The 19717-nt window shown below is 42.5% G+C and overlaps 1 protein-coding gene across 1 annotated transcript in view; it reads right to left on the reverse strand.

The window, feature by feature from the left end:
• The window catches only part of ABTB3 (ankyrin repeat and BTB domain containing 3), a 759809-nt gene that overhangs the window by 66493 nt on the left and 673599 nt on the right, over nt 1-19717 (reverse strand). The window contains exons 10-11 of the mRNA XM_086921594.1: nt 9428-9642; nt 1127-1305 (exon numbers count right to left, since the gene is read on the reverse strand). Of these exons, the coding sequence (XP_086777720.1) occupies nt 1127-1305; nt 9428-9642 (394 nt within the window). The remainder of the gene's footprint in view (nt 1-1126; nt 1306-9427; nt 9643-19717) is intronic.

Consider the following 19717-nt stretch of genomic DNA (forward strand, 5'->3'; position numbering starts at 1 on the left):
ACTAAAATCAAATTCTTCAATCCCTCAATACATCACTGCCCAGTCCAATTTTAACTTAACTGTCACCACTAAGATAAAATTATCATTCTTGGCCCAAAACAAAATCTAGTTGCTGATCCATCTTCAAAACCATCTTTTATGAAAATAAATGTCCTTCAAAATAGAACAACTATTCAGATATAGTTGTCCAATCAATTCAGCCAATTGCTTTCTGAAGGGGCCAAGTATCACACCGTTTGACCTACAAGACACTCTTCCACTCTGCAACGTGGTATTAATCAACCTCTCACCTATTTTTGATACCCTTAATAATATATTTTCCGTTCAACTCCTCTTTTGGGTGCCATTATTCTAATTCAGAAGAGCATGATTCCATTCCTTTCTAAAAGACCAGTCAGTTCACCTAACATAAGACATTCAAATCGACAAGGACATCCTGGTCAAATGAGTACGGTGACCACACTCAGGTCCAATAATTACCTTAAGCAGCTTCATAATGAGCAACTACATCTTAGAATAACATTTTAGTATTTGTACTGCTGACTGTTGACTGTGCCCATTCCTAAAATGAGCAAGTTACTCTGCAAGCAATAACAGACACAACCTTTAGGTGATCAGCTGAGTTTTGAGACACATTTGCTAATGGCCTTCATCTCAATGGTCTCATTTTCTCAGTCTAAGAATGGCAAAAGGCCACAAGGATCTGAATCGATGACCTCTAGTTTAAAGGCGAGGTTCAGTCAATTGACCAATCAAAATCACCACCCTCTTACAAGCAACATTAGCAATAAAATGTACCCTAAGTCGATATTTACAACTGTCCCTTTAAGAATTGATGCATCTTAAAAAGTGAACCAAGAAAATGGAGGTCCAGTACAATGCGTGAGACGATCCATGGACATTTTAGATGCTGAAACTACTCGGCTGTCTCCTATATGGAACAAGCAGTAACATATGAGTAAACCTCAGAGTACTTTGAAATGGATATGAAAAACAAGGGTGTGAATTTATTTTTACATTCTCTTGAAGATTACATAATCAAAATGTTAATAAAGTGTGCAGAATGTCCTCTCTCATCTCATAAAATCATCTTCCATGTCTACTAGGAAGGACTTTAGAACCATACCTTGCTTGCTTTCAGTATCTCGCACATCAGGGGCAGCCCTTGGGTGATGAGTTCCTCTGTGTACTCTTCTTCTTGAATAGACTTGAACTCCTTCAGCAAGCCCTGGATGAGAGGTCTTCTGTGCTGCTGAAAGGAGACTCTCAGGGACTCGAACCACGTATGGAGGGTCCATGGGACACCTACAAATGATACATGTAGAAACACGAGACTGTAGAATACAATAATACCTTAGCTGAAAAGTAGGATAGCACGTTCTCAAAACGGAAGCATAAACCAGTCTTTCCTCTTCAAATGACACATTGGCACAAGAGTGGCAACCCATCACCAAGCCAGTGTAGATAAGTAGCAGATCCCAGGTCAGTGACCTGTTCCTAAGTAAACAATGTCCATGCTGGTTTGTCTGTATGTTATGTCCATATTCAAAAGAAATATGTCTTTTATTAACATGAATCAGAAACATTAGGCTGAAGGATTCTTACAATCAATGGTCAATCCACGAGACAATTGAAAGACTATTGCAAATCTCTCTTGCTCACATTTATATATACACATACACACACACACGCGCACACACACACACACACACACACACACACACACGCACACACACACACACATTCACTGCAGCATGGAAAAGGTGCCACTGTTGTAACAAGCATGACTAATAAATGATGAATGGACAATCCCAGGGTTAATGTCTCACTGTGAAAAATCTGTGTTACTGTCCCCCCAATGTAATTAGAAGTTAGTGTACCCCAATTGTGACAATTGAGGTAATTTGTTTTTAGTGCTGTGGGGCCAAGCACCTGTTGAAGAATAGGACGCTCAGGTTAGTGAGGCAGATCAATTGAAGGCTGACCCAGGTAGGCGATGCAGGCTACAAACTCAGAACTCAGTAACACAACCAAGAACACACTAAGCCAATGCCCAATTGTTGTTTTCTTTTGCTTAAAACGGAAAGATACTTCAATGGACACAACACTAAATCATATGCACAAAATTACACATATGCACAAAATAGCAGGTGGAAACACCAGTGGCAGCATGCTCATGAAGACCTTGCAAATGATAGGGGGTATAATTATAGGAAACTCACTGTGGTTTATTAATAATCAAAATGCAAATTAGACCCTAGGTCTGAGGCACCTGTAATGGTTTGTTCTACAGAAGAACTTAACCTTTAAAACCACTATATCAGTACCCTGCAATTATAAAAATGCAGGGCTACTGACTTTGTCATAGGGTGCTCACAATACAAACAACAGTGAGAAAATGGAAATTTCAATGTGCATAGACATTACACTGCATTGCAACAAATACAATTTCCCTTTAACATTTTAAAGACCAGGCCTACTCAACAACTAACAGTTCTTATAGGACCACCTTGCTATTGTTGCACTAGATGAACCAGCAACCTCTAAAAGCCTAAAAGCCAGTGTGGTCCACTCAAGGCCGGACTGGCCAGCCGGGCAAGCGGGCAATTCCCTGGGAGGCTGGAGCCCCAGGAGGCCAGTATTGACACTTGAAGACCGGTTTCAGCCATTAGGAATGATCGTGCTCATTACCAATTGTGGCCTCAACTTGAAAGAATTGCTCTTGTTCTAGCGCACATTAGCACGTCTGCCCATGCGGACTGAAATGTTAATTTTTGCCAGGGCTGTTTTAAGTTTCCAATCCGGTCCTGGTTCCACTCACTATGAGTCCATATTGGAAGGCCAGTACTGGAAGCCCTTGAACCAGAGAAAAAAACTTCTCTCTGAGTTGCTAATGCAACACTCCGGGAGACTTAGGATGGGTTTACCTTTCTCTGGGCGTGGAGACACTTGTGAGGGCCCGTGACCAAGGCTCTTTTGGTGATACCTCTAAAGATCTGGGTGCACCACTACCAAAATATACAAATTACCAAGGAGGCTCCAATGCTGTATGCAGCACTCCTTTTGACCACAACAGTCTTCTTTAAGGTAGCTGCCACTGAAAAAAAGTCTGTTTGTTTTTGCAGTTTTGTTTCCACTTTTAGACATTTGCTGTGTCCACTGGTATATACATGAGTGCTGCTGCCTTTCCATGAGGCACTTGAGATGGGATTTCAGGGACCCGTAGCATCCCTCTTGGCCACTTTGTCTGCTTGGGCTTCTCTACACCGATTGATAGTGTTCTTTATGCTAGGAAATGGAGCTGGCACCTCCTTTCCTCTCTGCGCTCCACTTCCCTCAGACGTGGATATGAGGATAATGGATAAAGCACTGTGGTGCCCCATGAGGATGGTGATCTGAGGAGCCCCACGCCAGAATAATAATAATAAAAATATAGTCCACTCAGGCCAGAGCCCAGGGCCCAATGTAGGCAATGACAGATGGTCTAGGTCTTAGCAGAGCACAAGGGTTCAGGATGCTACCCCTGCCATTAATTAGGGAATCATTTTGAATATAGTGAGCCGCACGCCCAACTGTGTATGAGCTTCATGTGGTGAAAACAATTATTTTATCTTGGATGTACATATGCGATGGGTGCCGCTGACGCTTGGGACACCCACTAAAGCCTTTCCAGTACAATGCTCCAGCCATCAAGAGTGACCTTTTAGGGCGTCCTGGTCCCAGTAGTCCAGATAGCCATTTATTAATGATGTTTTACAGCCCTTGGTGCCGCAGTGTTCTTTTCTGTAGAAAATGTCAGCTATGGAAGCCTGGACGTGCCCTCATATCCGGTCATGAATATATCCCCCCGAACGTCTGTCTTCCTGGCAGTATCTCTCGATGGTCATCAAGGCAGGCCACTCACGCTGCCTGCACACTGCATGCACTCACAGATTTCTCGCAGGCACTCAAAGGCCTTCAGCCACTTGCATGGTACCTATGCATCCAACAGAGGCCTTTGACACTCATTCCTAGGGCACCCACCAACAAAATGCTTCACAGGGGTGAAAGGGGACCCCCTTTTTTCAGGGTCCCTTGCAAGACCACCCCTTATTGTTCCTGTTAAAAGGCATGGACCTAGTGCACTAGCTCCAGCCACTTACAAATAAAAGTTTTAGGAGGACATGTTCAGAGGGGCCCACCACATGCCAGAAAGGGACATTGTCTTTTTCCTTGTGTGGTCCTCCTGCTTCCCATCTGTTCTTCCATGTGCAGGGGTTTAAAATGGAGGTAAAAAGTTCTAGATGGTGGAGGTCCCTATCCAATCTAGAGATGACATATCATTCATCCTCCCTTAACAGGCACTTCGAGCGATTAGGTCATTGTCTAACCCTCTCCCTTACATAGCAATCTGGGCAGAGTCAAAATGGGTCATACCCCTCTAATGAACTAAACTCTGCCTATCCAGGTCTAAATTCTTCACTCCAAGCTTAGAAAGAAAATACTCCCATGTGGATAATGGAGGCAGAGGTCTACCTCCACTCACATTGTTTCATATGGGGTCATCCTGCCACGTAAACCATAAAGAGGGACAACTAATTAGTTTATCAAAATGTCACGCTGCGTCCTTCCTCTGATGTGCCTATTGCTTCAGGTGGACCTCTGAATTTCCAGATGGCTAGCAGGATAAATACTCTTGCAAATTAGGGTAGGTCAAAGCATGAATTACATTAGTGCTAGCCCTCCCTGGAGTAACAGAGCATTTTACAAATGCCCTTTACATTACATGCTGTTATACATTTTCAACAATGTGCAGTGCCCCATATCTAGAGACCAACATAAACATGCAGTCTGAGTTCTAAGAAATAATCGCAATTTACCACCAACTTCAGGTTGGTGATAAATTGCAAATCCTTAGAAAAATGCACAATTTAGCATTTTTCTAAGTGCAGTGTGGCACACATACATGCTCTTACATGCCACATGTGCACACATGCATATTTCAGGGGTGCAACAAGGTGTTCTTTGGGCACCCTTGAAATTGCATACGCAATTTGAGAGTACTTATTGGGTACTCACAAATTGCACATGTAATTCCCTTTCGTTCCTATGAGCCTCTAGGCCCATAGAAATGAATGGGAAGCCATTCCTTATTTGCGACTCACAATTTGCAAGTCACAATTAAGGAATCACAATTTTATTTGCGAAACCTACATACATTGCATTTTACAAGTCCATAATAGCGAATCGGTAAAATTCGCTATTAAGGACTAGCAAAATACTATGTTGATACATCTGGTCCTAAATTCCTTGATAAGACCTTCCTTAAGAAGGACCCTTAAAGAGAACTTGGTGCATAGAGAACTGTTGCTAGCCAATTTAATTAGGCGAGCAAGAGTTAGAACATATGTACCAGGAAGACGAAGCTCGTCTGAGCAATTCCACTGGCATTACAGAGCTTACACTACATTTCCTTAAAATCTTTCCTCCATAAGCATTAGGAAATTACCCATTTGCAATTATTGTATATTCCAAAGCATACCTTAATGTTGGAGAGATTAAAAAGGAACCTTTTCCAAAAAGGGAGCCAGTGTAATGCCCTTAGATGTGTGGATACATGTGTCCTCAGTGGTAGGCATAGAAGAGTACAACCTGCTGCGTTTTGAAACGTCTGCAGTTTGCTAATCAAATAGTCAAGCAGGCCCAGATACAGAGCATTACCATAGTCAAGCCTCAATGTAATTAAGGCCTGCACTACCTGTTTCCGAGCCGAGAAAGAGCAAAACTTTCTTAGCATACGCAACAGGCCAAAACACGTCGTCACCACTGCATTAACCTGAGGCACAAACGAAAGCCTGCCAACAAACATAATATCTAGATTCTTAGACTAGCTAGTCTGGAGTAGTGGAGGGGAGGCATCCAAATGCCAAAGACTGCCAACGCTTTTGTACCTTTACACCAAAAAAGAGTAGTTCTGTCTTTTTGGCATTACATTTGAACTGGTGAAGTGTCAGCCACTGGAAAATGGCTGTCAGACAGGTTCTCATTTTTTTGTTTGGGAATCCTACATCTCCTCCCTAGGAAAACAGTAGCTGGGTGTCATCAGCATAAGAAATTGTTTTTGCTCCCAGGGCTTCTGCCAAAAGAGCAAGTGGAGAAAAATAAATATTAAATAGTATAGGAAGCAAAGCCAAAGCCCTGAGGCACTCCCACTTGCAAATCACTCAACCCAGATGAATAAGAGGGACCCCACATCTCTTGACCCCCTTCCCTCAAGGAAGGAGGTCAACCAGTCCCATGCAGAACCCCTAATTCCAAAAGTATGAAGATGGACCAAGGGTGTGGTATGGACTACCGTGTCAAGGGCTGCAGAGGGATCTACCATAATCAGCACTGCCCTCTCGCCGACATCTAGGGCACCCCTGATATAATCTACCACTTTCACTAGCACAGTTTCCGTACTGAAACTGGGGCAAAAGCCAGATTGGCTAGGAAGTAATAAAAAGTTATTTTCAAGGAACTGGGAGAGCTGATGGTTACTGTGCTTCTCTAAGACTTTCTAAAGGGATGGAAGCAAAGAAATCAGTCTATAATTGGATGGCTCTCAAGGGTCCGTCTGGTGTTTCTTCAGCAGCAGCGGGGCTTTTTCCTGTTCCAGGTGGGAGGCACTATTGCTAATGACAGAGAAGCATTCAGAAGTTTATTGGCCAGTGGATTAATTATGTCTGCCCCTAAAGCCAGCAGGTCTGGGGAGCAAGGGTCAGATGAAGATCCAGTCTTGAGGCTGTGGATTGCAGAGAGAGATCCTTCCAAGGAGATAGTATAAAACCAATCAAGAGTCATATGTTCTGACATTGGATATGGCCAGGTCCAACTTTATATCTCTTTTCAAATTTCCCATGCTGTTAAACGTCTTATTATGATTGTTTCCATAGGGGATGTAGCTCTTTATAACCAGAGAGATGAGGTAGTAACTCTTCTAATTCTCCTCTCTAATCTCATTCAAACAGGAATTCTACATTTGTTTCCCCTGCTGCGTTTAGGCACACCTTTAAAAGACCTTAAAAAAGATATTAAATTCCAATAATAAACAACTATAATCCGGATACACATAAAGATCTGATGTAATTATTTAGGAATCTTCCTAACTGCAGCGGCTCCCCGACTAAGGCGGAGAAACGTCTCCTCAATGCTTTTCAGCAGTGAAAAAATGGAAAAATAAAATGATAATACCACAATTTTGTTATCATTTTATTTTTCTGTGCTTAAGCAAGTTTTGGTGCAGGCATGGCTTGGATGCCATCACAGCCACATGGGAGAGGAGTGGTTGGTACACTTAAGTGCACATGATGGTTTGGCCGGCCGCCTTGGGCTGGCCAAACAGTCATGCGCACTTAGCATGTTCTCCACCCGGCTGTATTGCAGAGCCTGTGTGGAGAACATGCACAGGCTCCCACTCCCTGTCTGACCACTGAACCAGGCCGCTCAGACCAATCATGAAGCTGCTGTCATGCTGGTGACAGCAGCATTGAGATTGGCTAGGGGAGTCTGGGAACCTATGTGCTTCTGGTTCACAGAAGAGGACGAAGGAGATGTGGTGGCTGGCCAACCGGCAGGGAAGTAATATTTTCTTTTCTTTTTTTTAACCTCCCCCTCTCCTTGCCTCACTACTACTGCCTCAGAGCAGTTGCCACTGCCTCCTAATGAAATATTATTTTTTAAATATATACATTTTTAAGAGTTTCTTTACCATTGTTTAAGGAAATGTTATTGTATTATATGAATGGCTCATTTTCTATTAAGGGGTCGATTCCGATCTCGTTCGGAAAGCATAGTGAACAACTCAGTTCCTGAATGCTTTCCGAACAACTCGGATTTGGTGAGTCCGAATGAACAAGTACGATGCACCCGTATGTATCCTGATACGATTCAGTCAGACTCCCATGGACTTCAATGAGAGCCTGTGTAGCGAGCATGAACACAGGCTCCCATTGAAGAAAGGGGTAGTTGGGAAAAACCTTGCACCCTGTAGAGGCACCCCTTGGTGGGTACAACACTGCACTTGGTTGGGAAAGGGGTCCCATGGATACCCCTAATGGCCCAATTTGGAGGGCCCCGGGTGAAGGGGGGTCTGCTACATGCCCCTAAAGACCTAATCCAGCTGTCCGAATCGTTCATGATACTTGCTTGCTTGGAAACCAAGTTCATAGAGCTGTGCGAATCGGCTCCAGAAAGGTTTGATCTCTCCGGATGCCTTTTGGAGTCTATTCGGTCAGCGCTACAGGTTTCCAGGCATCGTACTTGGTCGTTCAGATCTGGGAACGAATCATTCAGAAATAAGTGCTCCAGATCGGTTTGAACAAAGCCGAATCAGATTTGTAACCCTTCTGACCAAGATCGGAATCGATCCTTAAGTATTGATTTTGATATAGTTGTTTTATTGGTTTTATCATGCATTGTTGGTGTAGATTACAGACCTCAGTAGAGGTGAAAATCAATTTTTCTTTAAACTTGAAGATAAATTGTTCTGCTGTCCTCAAAGATAGGACACTCTCGGCCACATGCATCAAGCTATTTAGGAATCGCAAACGGTGCGATTCGGTAAAATCGGCCGTTTGCGATTCCTAAATACCTTTTTACTATGCATCAAGCATTTTTGGAAAAATCGCTATTTTTAGCGAATTCCAAAAATGAGATTGCTCTTAAGAAATCGCAAATTTGCGATTCCTCAAAAGCAATGCATGATTAATTTTAAAATTGCGAATTCGCAATTAGGGGGGCAAATTACCACGAGGGCTTAAAATGCTCAAATTAGCATTTTAAACACTGTCATGTTACAGACACACATGTCCTCGGGACATGTGTGTGTGAAACATCCATTTTAAAATACATTTCAGGGGTGCAGGGGGGGTCCTATGGACCCCCCCTGCACCCATGGAATGCATTAACATTTTGCGAATTTCAATTTGCGAATTCCCAATTCCCATTGATCCTATGGGCTTTTTGGCCCATAGGAATCAATGGGAATTGCGAAATCGCAAATTGGAATTCGCATAATATTTGCGATTCGGTAAAAATTGCGATTTTTACCAAATCGCACATTTTATGCAATTTTATTCATGCATCCCGTTTTGCGATTCCTTATTTGCGATTCCCTAAAAATCGCAAATAAGGAATCGCAAAAACGGACTTTGATGCATGTGGCCCTCTATATCTGTTTTTTCATGCACAGAAATGATTCAGATGCTAAGCATATGCTGTAGCCCCATTAGGAACCAACTGAGTGGTACTCTCCTGGAGACAAAAGCATTCAAGAATTCAGTTCTCGTATCCTTCTTCTCAGCTGTTCACACTCAAATGGAACCATCGATTAGTCAAATCACATTCATTCATTCACTACCACATAACAAACAGCAGCACTGACAGGCACTTTGAAGAAACGACTCACCCAGGCTTCTAATGTCAATTGTTACATCCACAAATCCATGCTCCGCACTATGATACATGGCTTCCTTCAGTGCCTTCAGCTTGGCTTTGCTGCTGCGACTGGGGCACAAAGGAGCCGGCTGAGTCAGATCCGTTCCCTCTGCCAGTATCTCTTCCAGTGACAAGATGTCACTCTTCCCCTTCTCTGGCTGGGCCAGCAGCTTCCGAAACACGTTCCTGTCAAGCACAGAAAATGAAAGTTAAGACAAAGTACAAGGAAGGTGCTGGGATGATGCTTGCTGTAACCTGAACATGGGCAGGACAGCAGCATTACATTGAATACCTAGGATCATATCGAGGAACTGGGTCAGTCTCAATTTCAGAATCACTGCATAAAGGGTGAGTAATGACTAAAACAATTTGCGATGTTTAATGTACAATTTTTATGTATCATAATTTGTTGCTTACTCAAGTAAACCATGTTCAGTGACTGAGAAAATCACTTGTTATATAACCATTCAAGCACAAAATATATGCTCGGAGTTTTGAACTGGTTCTGGGTAAGTACGATTCTGTGCCAGGGAATTTACACAAAGTGATGAGTGCATAAATGCAGTGGCAACTACTCTGCTATGGTGGAGAAGCGCCAACCCCTACCTGCAGCGGCAAATGAAAAATATGATGATCATTTTATTTTTCGCCCTGTAGCCGAGTCTTGGGGCTGGGGCTGCAGCACTTAAGCAGGCGGAGGAGGAGTGGTGGTCCCCGCTGGCAGTGCGCGTGAGGGGTTGGCGGGCCGTCTTAGCATGGCCAAACTCTCATGCACAATGACATCTCTCAGACCCAGCTGCGTTGCTGGATGGAGAGGCCAGCGGGCTCAGGCTCCCAGCCGCTGATGGAACCCAAAACAAGCCTACTCTGCCCAATCCCAACACTGCCACTGCTCCCATGGGTATGACAGCAGCGTCTGAATTGGCCGCAGGGGAGTCTGGGAGCTTCAGCCTGTGCCCAGAGAGCAGTAGAGCAGCGAGCAGAAAACCGGCAGGTACATTTTGAAAAAAATTCTTTGTTTTGTTACAGAACCACCCCCTCCCTGTTGCCTCACCACATTTCACTGACACCAGCCGCTACTGCATGAACAGCATCTTGAACTAGATGCACAAGGAAAATGCTGGTTTAAGACTGTTTCAAAATTGATCAGCCCCTGTACAAGACAGCCTTTTACCACTGCAAAACCGCACCGCACTTGGACAATGTAGGCATTCGGAGTACATGTCCTGGATTTGGCTATATTCATTAGGAGGAATTCTGGCGTGTTTTGATGGCGCAAGAGCCTTAGGCTCTGCACCCTTAGAGAGATGCATAGTGTTAGTGATACAAGACTTCCTGTTGTGTAGAAGCAGAAATACAAATGTGACTAGTTCAGTGTGTAACTGTGAGGAATAAAAGTAATTAGAAACAATTTAAGAAGAACAATTAGACACTTTGGGCTACGGTGTTGGTAATGAGAAAACACGGGCCTGGGGAATGATTGCACTTAGCGTGGCCTTGCGCCCCACTCAAGGGCGTGAGTAATCTCAATATGACACACTCCATTATGTCTAATTGCTGGAATGATCCCCCTCCACCATGCATCTGATTATTTCTGTTACTGCCCACTGGCGGCCGTCCAAACAGTAAAGCTGCCTTTATCGGTGCCCATTAGCCTGAGAAGTGTTCCCAGTCTGCCCATAATGCACTTTTACAGCTTTGCTGCAGAAAGAGAGCTAAATGAATAGACTGCAGCGCCATTACAGAGTTCTATAGACTGGCAAGGGATCAGTGCGCCAAAACAGATTGTGCCAGCTGTGTGACGAGCTGGAAGCATGTTGTCTTGTATAAAAAGGTGAAAAATAGCACCCATGCAGATGCCATCTGGGATGTGGACGTGGAACCGGAGCCTGTTTTAAGTACATATCACTGTCATAGGCAAAAGGGCTCAATTAACAAAGACATTCAGTAACTTCCCACTGTTGGATTATTCCTATTTTTGGAACTAATGTCAATAGTTCTTGAAATTCACCTAGAATTCTAGGGCTGCTGCCTAGATGCCATGACAGGCGTAGAACCCAGGGCAACCGAGTTAAGTATTCACTTGTTAAAGGAAATGTAACAAGTGAAGGTTTATTAAAGGGTACATGTAATGCATAAGTGAATTTGCACTTATTCGTTCTATTTTCTCCACAAGGATACATTTTCTGCATGGAAACCCCTGCTTCTAAAATACCACGGGGCATATTAGCAAGAAGCGCGTTAAAATTATCGCCGTTTTAGCGGCAGGAAACTGCCGCTAAAACGGCGCTAATGGGCTTGATAATATGCGTTATAGAATTCCAATAGAAGCCAGATGTCAACCTGGGCTTCTATTGGAATTCTATAACGCATATTAGCAAGCCCATTATCGCCGTTTTAGCGGCAGTTTCCTGCCGCTAAAACGGCGATAATTGTAACGAGCTTCTTGCTAATATGCCCCCACGAGTTTTGGAGGTGTTCCACCCTTTTTATGTAGTCAAAAGTGATTTACTCTAGCCCTTGTCAGGAGTTCATCTGGGACCATTTGTAGGATGGTAAACTACAATTTAAATTTCTGTAAATAACCACTGACTTGTTTGCATGTAAGTTATTCATTCCATAAGAGGTGGACTCGCCTAGGGATGACAAACACCCACTCATATGGGCCGTTTGACTTACAGATACAATTACATAATATTGGTTTAACTGTACATGTGAATAAATGAGTTGTCGACTGCAATGTCCTGTTTTGTGAGTCACCAAGTTGAATTTGCAAGAAAGGCATGTCCTGTTGCACACAGATGCACAATAATGTGAAAAACCATTTGTTAAACTACGGAACGCCTAGGGCATGACCTCCCGCATAGTCAAAACATTGAAGCTCCTACAAATAAGCAAGTTTCTATAAGGACTCTGAAGTTTATCCTTGTTAGGTTGTCAAATCAGTAAGGACTGCCTCAGAGGAAAGCGCGTGATACACATAATACAGGAACGGCGACACCAATACAGTGTTTCAGTTATGAAATGGACAAGATACAATTCCCAAGCCAATTTAATTCTAAAGAAAAGATTTTAATGGTTGAAATGACACACAAATAAAGTTAATCTGACAGAGCTTTTAAAAACATTTTTTAATCCTGTATCAGTTATATGCAGTCTTTGGGAGAATACCTTTCAACACACTAATGAGCTGGCTCTGATTCAGAAACGTGGGTAGTAGTTGGCAGCAGAGTATCCCTATGTGCACTGGAGTTAAGCAAATAACCAGAGGAAAGAGAATAGTTTAATAAAAATGTTGTTCTTCAAAAACATATTTTCACTCACTTGTAGCAAATATTCTTGTTTAAAAAGAGGGAGTTTTCTGAAAGAAAACGCCCAGATCTTCACAACTGGCTGTGTACCAACTTCTCTGGATTGTTCAAAGTCCCCTAAACTCCAAATAAATTGATTTTGCTCAGCAGAATAAGGGCTCTACAACCAGCCACATATCCAGTTACAAACGTTTTGTTTAAGGGAGATGTAGTTCTTCTACACCTTTCCCCACAGGAAAGAAGTTAGAAGCTAGAAAAATACCTTAAACACTTTTCAACAGGTAAGAAGGAACTCTACCGTCCGGCATACCACCTTCCGTTTCCTGACATTTTCTGTCCAAAGCAGCTCTAAGTCTTCAGGTTGGTCTCAACAGTGTTAATAAGATGAAACCAAACTGCAATTGGTGTATCTTCCTAGGTGGACCTAATTGAAAATCAAATACACTCCCTTCTTGGCTGTTGCCAAAAAATTACCCAGTCCTGGCCCTAATGTAAACTTTCTGGTAAATATAAGCCCAAGTAGGTTTGTTCTCCGGTTTCACAAAATGTCAGAACAGATTTTGTTATAGGATTCCCTCTCTCAGTCTCACCTAATGTCTCACAAAGGCCATCTCCTCAGACTTTCCAGAGTAAAGGCAGAATCCGCCATCTTCTATGCACATCTGCTATCCGAACCTGGGAGGTTGGCAATTTCAGGGTTGGGAAGTCCCTGCTCTTCAAAGCAGGCACATGTCATCAGCATCCCTTAACAATTAGTGCTAAAACAGAAGGACTCAGAAAGGAAGCATGGTGGTTTAGGAAGAGAGGTTTTCGTGGGAGTGGGTCACTTCTTCGGGAAGGGAATGTAGTATGAAAAAAATCAATTAACTTGTAAGCCACGGGAACTCAATGGTAGAAAATGAATAACTGCCACCAGCACTGACTGGTTTGTTCAAAGGTACAAATGTGACAAATGATTAAAATCAACTTTGTGGCACAAATACATGTTGTGATATAATATATAATATCAGAATGACTTTTCAATCTCTGGCCTGCCAGATGTGATAGAGAAATAGACTTTAGCAACTGTGGACATTTAAAAGCCGGCCCCCTGGCTGCAGATCCTCTGACATCATGCCACTTAGACACATATTAGACTTTTTAAATATAAGTGTGTGTTAATGTTAATGTTAATGTTATCACTCACTTATAAAGCGCACAGTCACCCCAAGGTTTCATGGCGCTACTCCTGCTTAAGTTGTTACATCAGACCTGATTAGTAGGCATAGTTTACATGTTGGATTTATACACTAAGCAGCTGGGGACAACTCAGACACTGCACAGCTACTTCAACACTGTTTAATATAGCAAACTAATTGCAAATATGGGTTCAGCCTTTACTTTAGATATCTTAAATGGAGAGTGCTAGACCTGGCAACCATGGTATGGTTTTCCCTCTAACATTTTGCTTTCAGACCTCCTGTTTTTCCTGGCCTTAGGACCTTACACACTTTAGCACTACTAACCAGTGTTAAGGTGCTTGAGCTCTCACCTTAAAACATATTAGATTGGCTTATACCCAATTAGCATATTTAATTTAAATGTCAGTTCCTAGTAAAGTGGCATTACCGTGACCAGGGCCTGTCAAGGAAATGCTACTAGTGGGTCTGCAGCTCTGATTGTGCCACCCACTTAAGCAGTGTTTTAAATATGTCTTGGGCCTGCCATTGCGGCCTGTGTGTGTGCAGTTTTTAAACTGCCAGTTTGACCTAACAAAGTAAGCCTTCTGCCAGGCAAAACCCATCTCTTAAATACGTAGGAATCACCCCTAGGGTAGTTTCTTAACAGCCTAGAGGGCAAGGTGCAATATATTTACAAAGTAGGACATGTACTTCTAAGTTTTACATGTCTTGGTAGTGAAAAACTCTTAAATTCATTTCTCACTTCTACAAAGTCTACCTCTCCCATAGAATGACATTGGAGATACATTATAACATTTAAAAAGTGTAATTTCCAAATGGGAACAGGTGACCAGTTCATGTTTGGTGTCTCTAGTTTTGCAATTTAAAATCCTAACTTATGGTGCAGTCAGATTTTAAATTACAATTTGAAAAATGAAACTTTTAGAAAGTTATACAAACTAGAGCAATGTGTTCTAGACAGGATGTGCACTACCTAATACACTCTTAAATGAGTGCATGTTAAAAACTCATCAATACTTAAGGTTTTTACAATATAGAAACAGTGTTGTTCACAATTAACAATGTAATTGTACAGCGTATGTAATCAGAATAAACCCTAGACTGTGTCCATCTTGTCGATGGGCTTCTTTTATTGGCACATGTAGTTAAGATCCAAATCAAAAATAATTTTAAAAGTCCACTGAATAAAACATAAACAGTGAGGTAGGATTCATGCCTCAATCCCAATGCATTTCGGGTGTAACCAACACCCTTCATCAGGGAATATCTACAAACAAATATATCACATTAGGCTCACATGATTAGACATTTGTATATAGTTAAAACAAGAATTAAAACTAGGTAATAGACCTATATTGTCCAGGAGGGTTCAAAAGTGCAACATAAAGTTAGCTTGTAGTAGACAAGTAAGTAAATAGCCACAATACAAGGTGACAGTGATGTAAGGCGATATACCCACAACAAAGTTCGCAAAAGGTGAAGATTCCAAGAGTGCCCATCCACTGTGTGTGTTGAATGAGTAAAGAACACTGTGCCTGAAATCATAAAAAGTAAGTATATGTACCTTATCAGAGTCCAATAAAGAACTGGGGCCAAGCCCACAGCCAATCGACTGAAACGTTAACCAATACTTGCCTGTAAGACCAAACAGAATGCAAGCCTGAATACTAGCCTCGACAATATAAATGTGCCAAAAGGTGAATCGCAGTGCAAAAAGCGTAAATGAGAATGGGAACCCGAGACTCACCAGGCGTCCAGATATGCCAATAATAATCAAGCTCCCTACTCTATCAAGAGTGAGGTAAAACAATGACAATAAAGCTGGAGACGTTGTGCTGTAAATAATACAAGAGAGTGAGTGTGAGGCACAAAAAGGATAAACAAAGAGGGGAATGAACCAAACAAAACTCACCAACAAAAGCGAATAGAGGGCTCCTAGAGGATAAGTCAATCCAAACAGCCACTACAACATCGGAAATAATTCTAAAAAAATATATATATAGGTGCTGGTTACGATAAAGTCTGGCCATGCGTTTACTAAATAAATGTGCCCCCGTGTAAGGAAACTCACGGTTATCAGGCACATATTCTGCTTCTCCGTACTCAACCAGACGCCAGGGTGCAACTGCCAGAACCACAGAACTTCGGTGAAAATAAACTGAGTCGCCGCAGACGTGAAACTTGCTGCGTGCATGTATAGTAGAAATGAAAAGAGGACTCTAGATGGTGCATAACTGGAGAAGTAGCGCCCATTTTTGAAAGGTGCTAAACCTAATAAATAGTGCAATAGAGAGTGCTCGACCGAAAAATAGTGCAAAGGGAAAGACAAGAACGTCAGAAAATAAAATGAAGTGATTAGAGTGTGCTGAAGTGCTTGCCCAAAAGAAGTAGAGTAATATAAAATAAATTGCAGGGAACAATTAAGCATATGACACAAAGACATCAAGTGTCTTCTAAGATATGGGCATTTTATACAACAGTCACAATAGCACAAATGTATGAGGCATCTTGAATAATTGGAGACAAATGTCCACCATATTGTACAGCAGTCGCAATAGCACGAATATATGAGGCATCTTGAAAAAACTGAGACAGATGTCCACAATCCCACACGATAATATGACAATGAAGATACAATCATATCATAAACAGTTTATAAACATGGACCAACAATGTTTATAAATATATACAGTTGTTGCATCTAAATGCGGTTCAAGTATAACTCGACAACACATGTGCATAGATGTAAACCAAATTGGCAATACATTAATTGTGTTTGACTAAAAATACTAAAATGCAAAAAATAATAATGCAAGAGTATTCAATCCATATTGTGCAACTTTTAGAAAGTTGGCATTTTCTTGCCTTAGCCATCTGGTGCCTGCAGCCTGTCTCTGGGTCACATGACTGGGTGTAGTTGACAATTGGGCTTTATGTGGTCCTCCTAAGCAGCCACACACAATGGGGAGCTTAGGTTTGACTAGATGGGTCATCACTGGCAGCATGGGAGTGAGGAGCTGGACCCAGCCCCACTTACACTTGAGTATGCTGTATCCTGTCTCCACACAAAGGGCTGCATACCCCCAGTAGTTAGTCTGGAGGAAGGCTAGGAATTAAGGGCACCTGTGAACTTCGAAGGCAGGTATTAAAAGCTTCTCCTCACTTCAATGGCACAACTGGGAATAAATACTGGACCTCAGACACCAAATCTTCAGTTAGTTCAGGTTAGTCCGACTGAATTTCACCGTATGTCCTGGATGAAACGCGTTGCATCGCACTGTGTCGGTTCTGGTGAGAGTCTGCAATGCGAAGTCCTACGTCGAGTTGTGTCACACTGCATCAGTTCCGATGAGGATGCAGATCAGGAGCTGTGATGTGAGTTCTTGAGTCGAGTTGCGTTGCACTGCATTGGTTCCAATGAGGCTGGTGGTCAGCAGGCGCAAGGCGCTGCAATGTGAGGTCGTGCATTGGGTTGCATCACGCTGCATCAGATTTGGTGGGACCCACAGTTAGGCATGGAGGAGTGCACTCTGATGCCAGTCAAGTGTTCAGGACCTGGGAGTCAACTCTAGGACATCAGCACTCACTCCAGGCAGTAGGGCTCAGGGGTGGCCAGTTGCAGGTCCAGGCAGGTCCAGTTTCAGCAGGTCACTTGGACTGTCGGGGGAGGCCTCTGGAGCTTGTTGTATCCCTATTGCTCCTAACAGGAGGTTAGCAAACTGATCCACAGAGTCACTCAGGTTAGTTTGGGATGAAGGGAGCAGGACCAGTCTTCCTTCTCAGAGACCTGGGCAGGCATCAAGCAGAAGGGAAGTCCGCTGGGGAAAAAGGCAGACCTAGAGAGGAAGGGCAATCGTCTGGTAGCAGCAGGGCAGTCCTCTGGGGAACAAGGCAGTCCTTCTTCTGTACTTTCCACAGGTTCTGGAGTGCTCTGTAGAATGGCTCTAGAAGTCCAATATTTATACCTGCAACCAGCCTTTGAAGTGGAGGGATTACCTATACAACCCCCACACCCTGTTCTGGAAAGTTGTGCCCATCCCCTGTCAAAGCTCAAAGAAGTTTGGCGTGGACAAAAGACTGGTGTCTGGTTCCGTTATGAGTGTGCTGGAAGCAGCCCTTTGAGATGTAAGTAGGGCAGGGGACAGCTCTGGCCCTGCCATTCTGGCAGGATGACCTATCCTACCAACACCTAGTCTCTCTTTGTCTATTCACATTCAGGTGACCCAGGACACAGACAGCAGACACTAAATGGTTAGGGCAAGAATATGGTAACTTTCTACAAGCTGCATTTTCAGAATTGTGATCTAAACACTGACTTCAACATTAAAGAGGATTTTAATATACAATTATTCGAGACTAAAGTTGACATCTCTATCTATTCCCAATACAAAGACAGCACATATTAAATTTAATAAGGTAACCCTGTGTTATCCAATGTGAAAGATAGGCCTTACAGTTGTGAAAGCAAACTAGTTTTTTTTCACTACCACGACACTTGAAATGTAAAAACATATGTCCTACTTTTTAAATACAATGACCCTTTCCCTATGAGCTTTTTAGGGCCTACCTCAGGGGTGACTTATATGCATTAAAAAAGAAAGTTTGAGCACTACGGCTACAATGGCAGACATGAGACATGTTTTAAAGGGCTTCTTAAGTGTTTTGCACAATGAGTGCAGGAGGGCCACTGATAGCAAATATATCAGGGACGTATAAATAAATTACATGTGCCAATTAGGTGTAAGCCAATAGTATCATGTTTAAAGGACAGAGCACAAGAGCTTTAGCACTGGTTAGCAGATGTCAACTGTGCAGAGTCCCTATGCCAACACAAAAAAATTCCGAAAATAGGAGGAGTTAAGGAAGGCAAAATGTTTGAGGGAAGAAAATACAAAGATGACAAGTCTAACAGGGTCCCATACACATTCTTGATGGGAGATACATTAAGAGCTCCAGATATCTGGAAACTCGCAAAAAGGCATCAGAAACGTTGGGCAGGAAAATGCCAATTTCCTAAAAGTGCCTTTTCAGAATTAGAATTTAAAATCCATAAAAGAGGATTTTAAGTTACAGTTTATTTGGATGTAAACAGCATGTTTCTATTTGATCAAAATCTGAAGTTAGCATTTATTAATTGCACATAGTAATAAGGTAAGGTATTGCAAGCCTTTGGGAGGGATAGGTCTTGGACAGCGCAAACGATTTTAGGACACATATCCTATGTTTTTTAAACCATGCATCCTGACCTATAAACTTTTAGTTGCCTACATTAGGATTGACTTAGAAGTATTAAAAAGGAAAGTTTAGGCCTGGAAAAGGTTTATTTTCCCAGGCCAAAATGGCACTTTAAAACTGCAATACAGGCTGCAGTGACAGGATTGAGACATGTTTTAAAAGGTTACTTTAGTGGGTTCACCATGAGTGCTTCTGTGCACTAGTCGCATTTAATTTACAGACCTTGGGTACAGGTAGTTTCAATTACTAGGGACTTACAGGTAAATTAAATGTGCCACTTAGGTGCAGCTCGATGTCACCATGTTGTAAGGAGAGAGTACTAGCACTTTACCTTTGGTTAGCATGGTTAAAGTCTTAATGCCAACAAAAACGAGTTCAGCAAACATCAGGGAGTGGAGGCAAATAGTTTGGGAGAAACCACGCCAAGAATGTCAGATCAACACTCTTATTTCAAGAGAACTTTGTTGAATACTGCTCCAGGCTTGCCTGTTGTAAGATTTTGAGTTCAAATAAAGAGACTACCTCTCAGGGTAG

This window comes from Lissotriton vulgaris, chromosome 1_1, assembly GCF_964263255.1.
Source record: "Lissotriton vulgaris chromosome 1_1, aLisVul1.2, whole genome shotgun sequence".
NCBI classification, from domain to species: Eukaryota; Metazoa; Chordata; class Amphibia; order Caudata; family Salamandridae; genus Lissotriton; species Lissotriton vulgaris.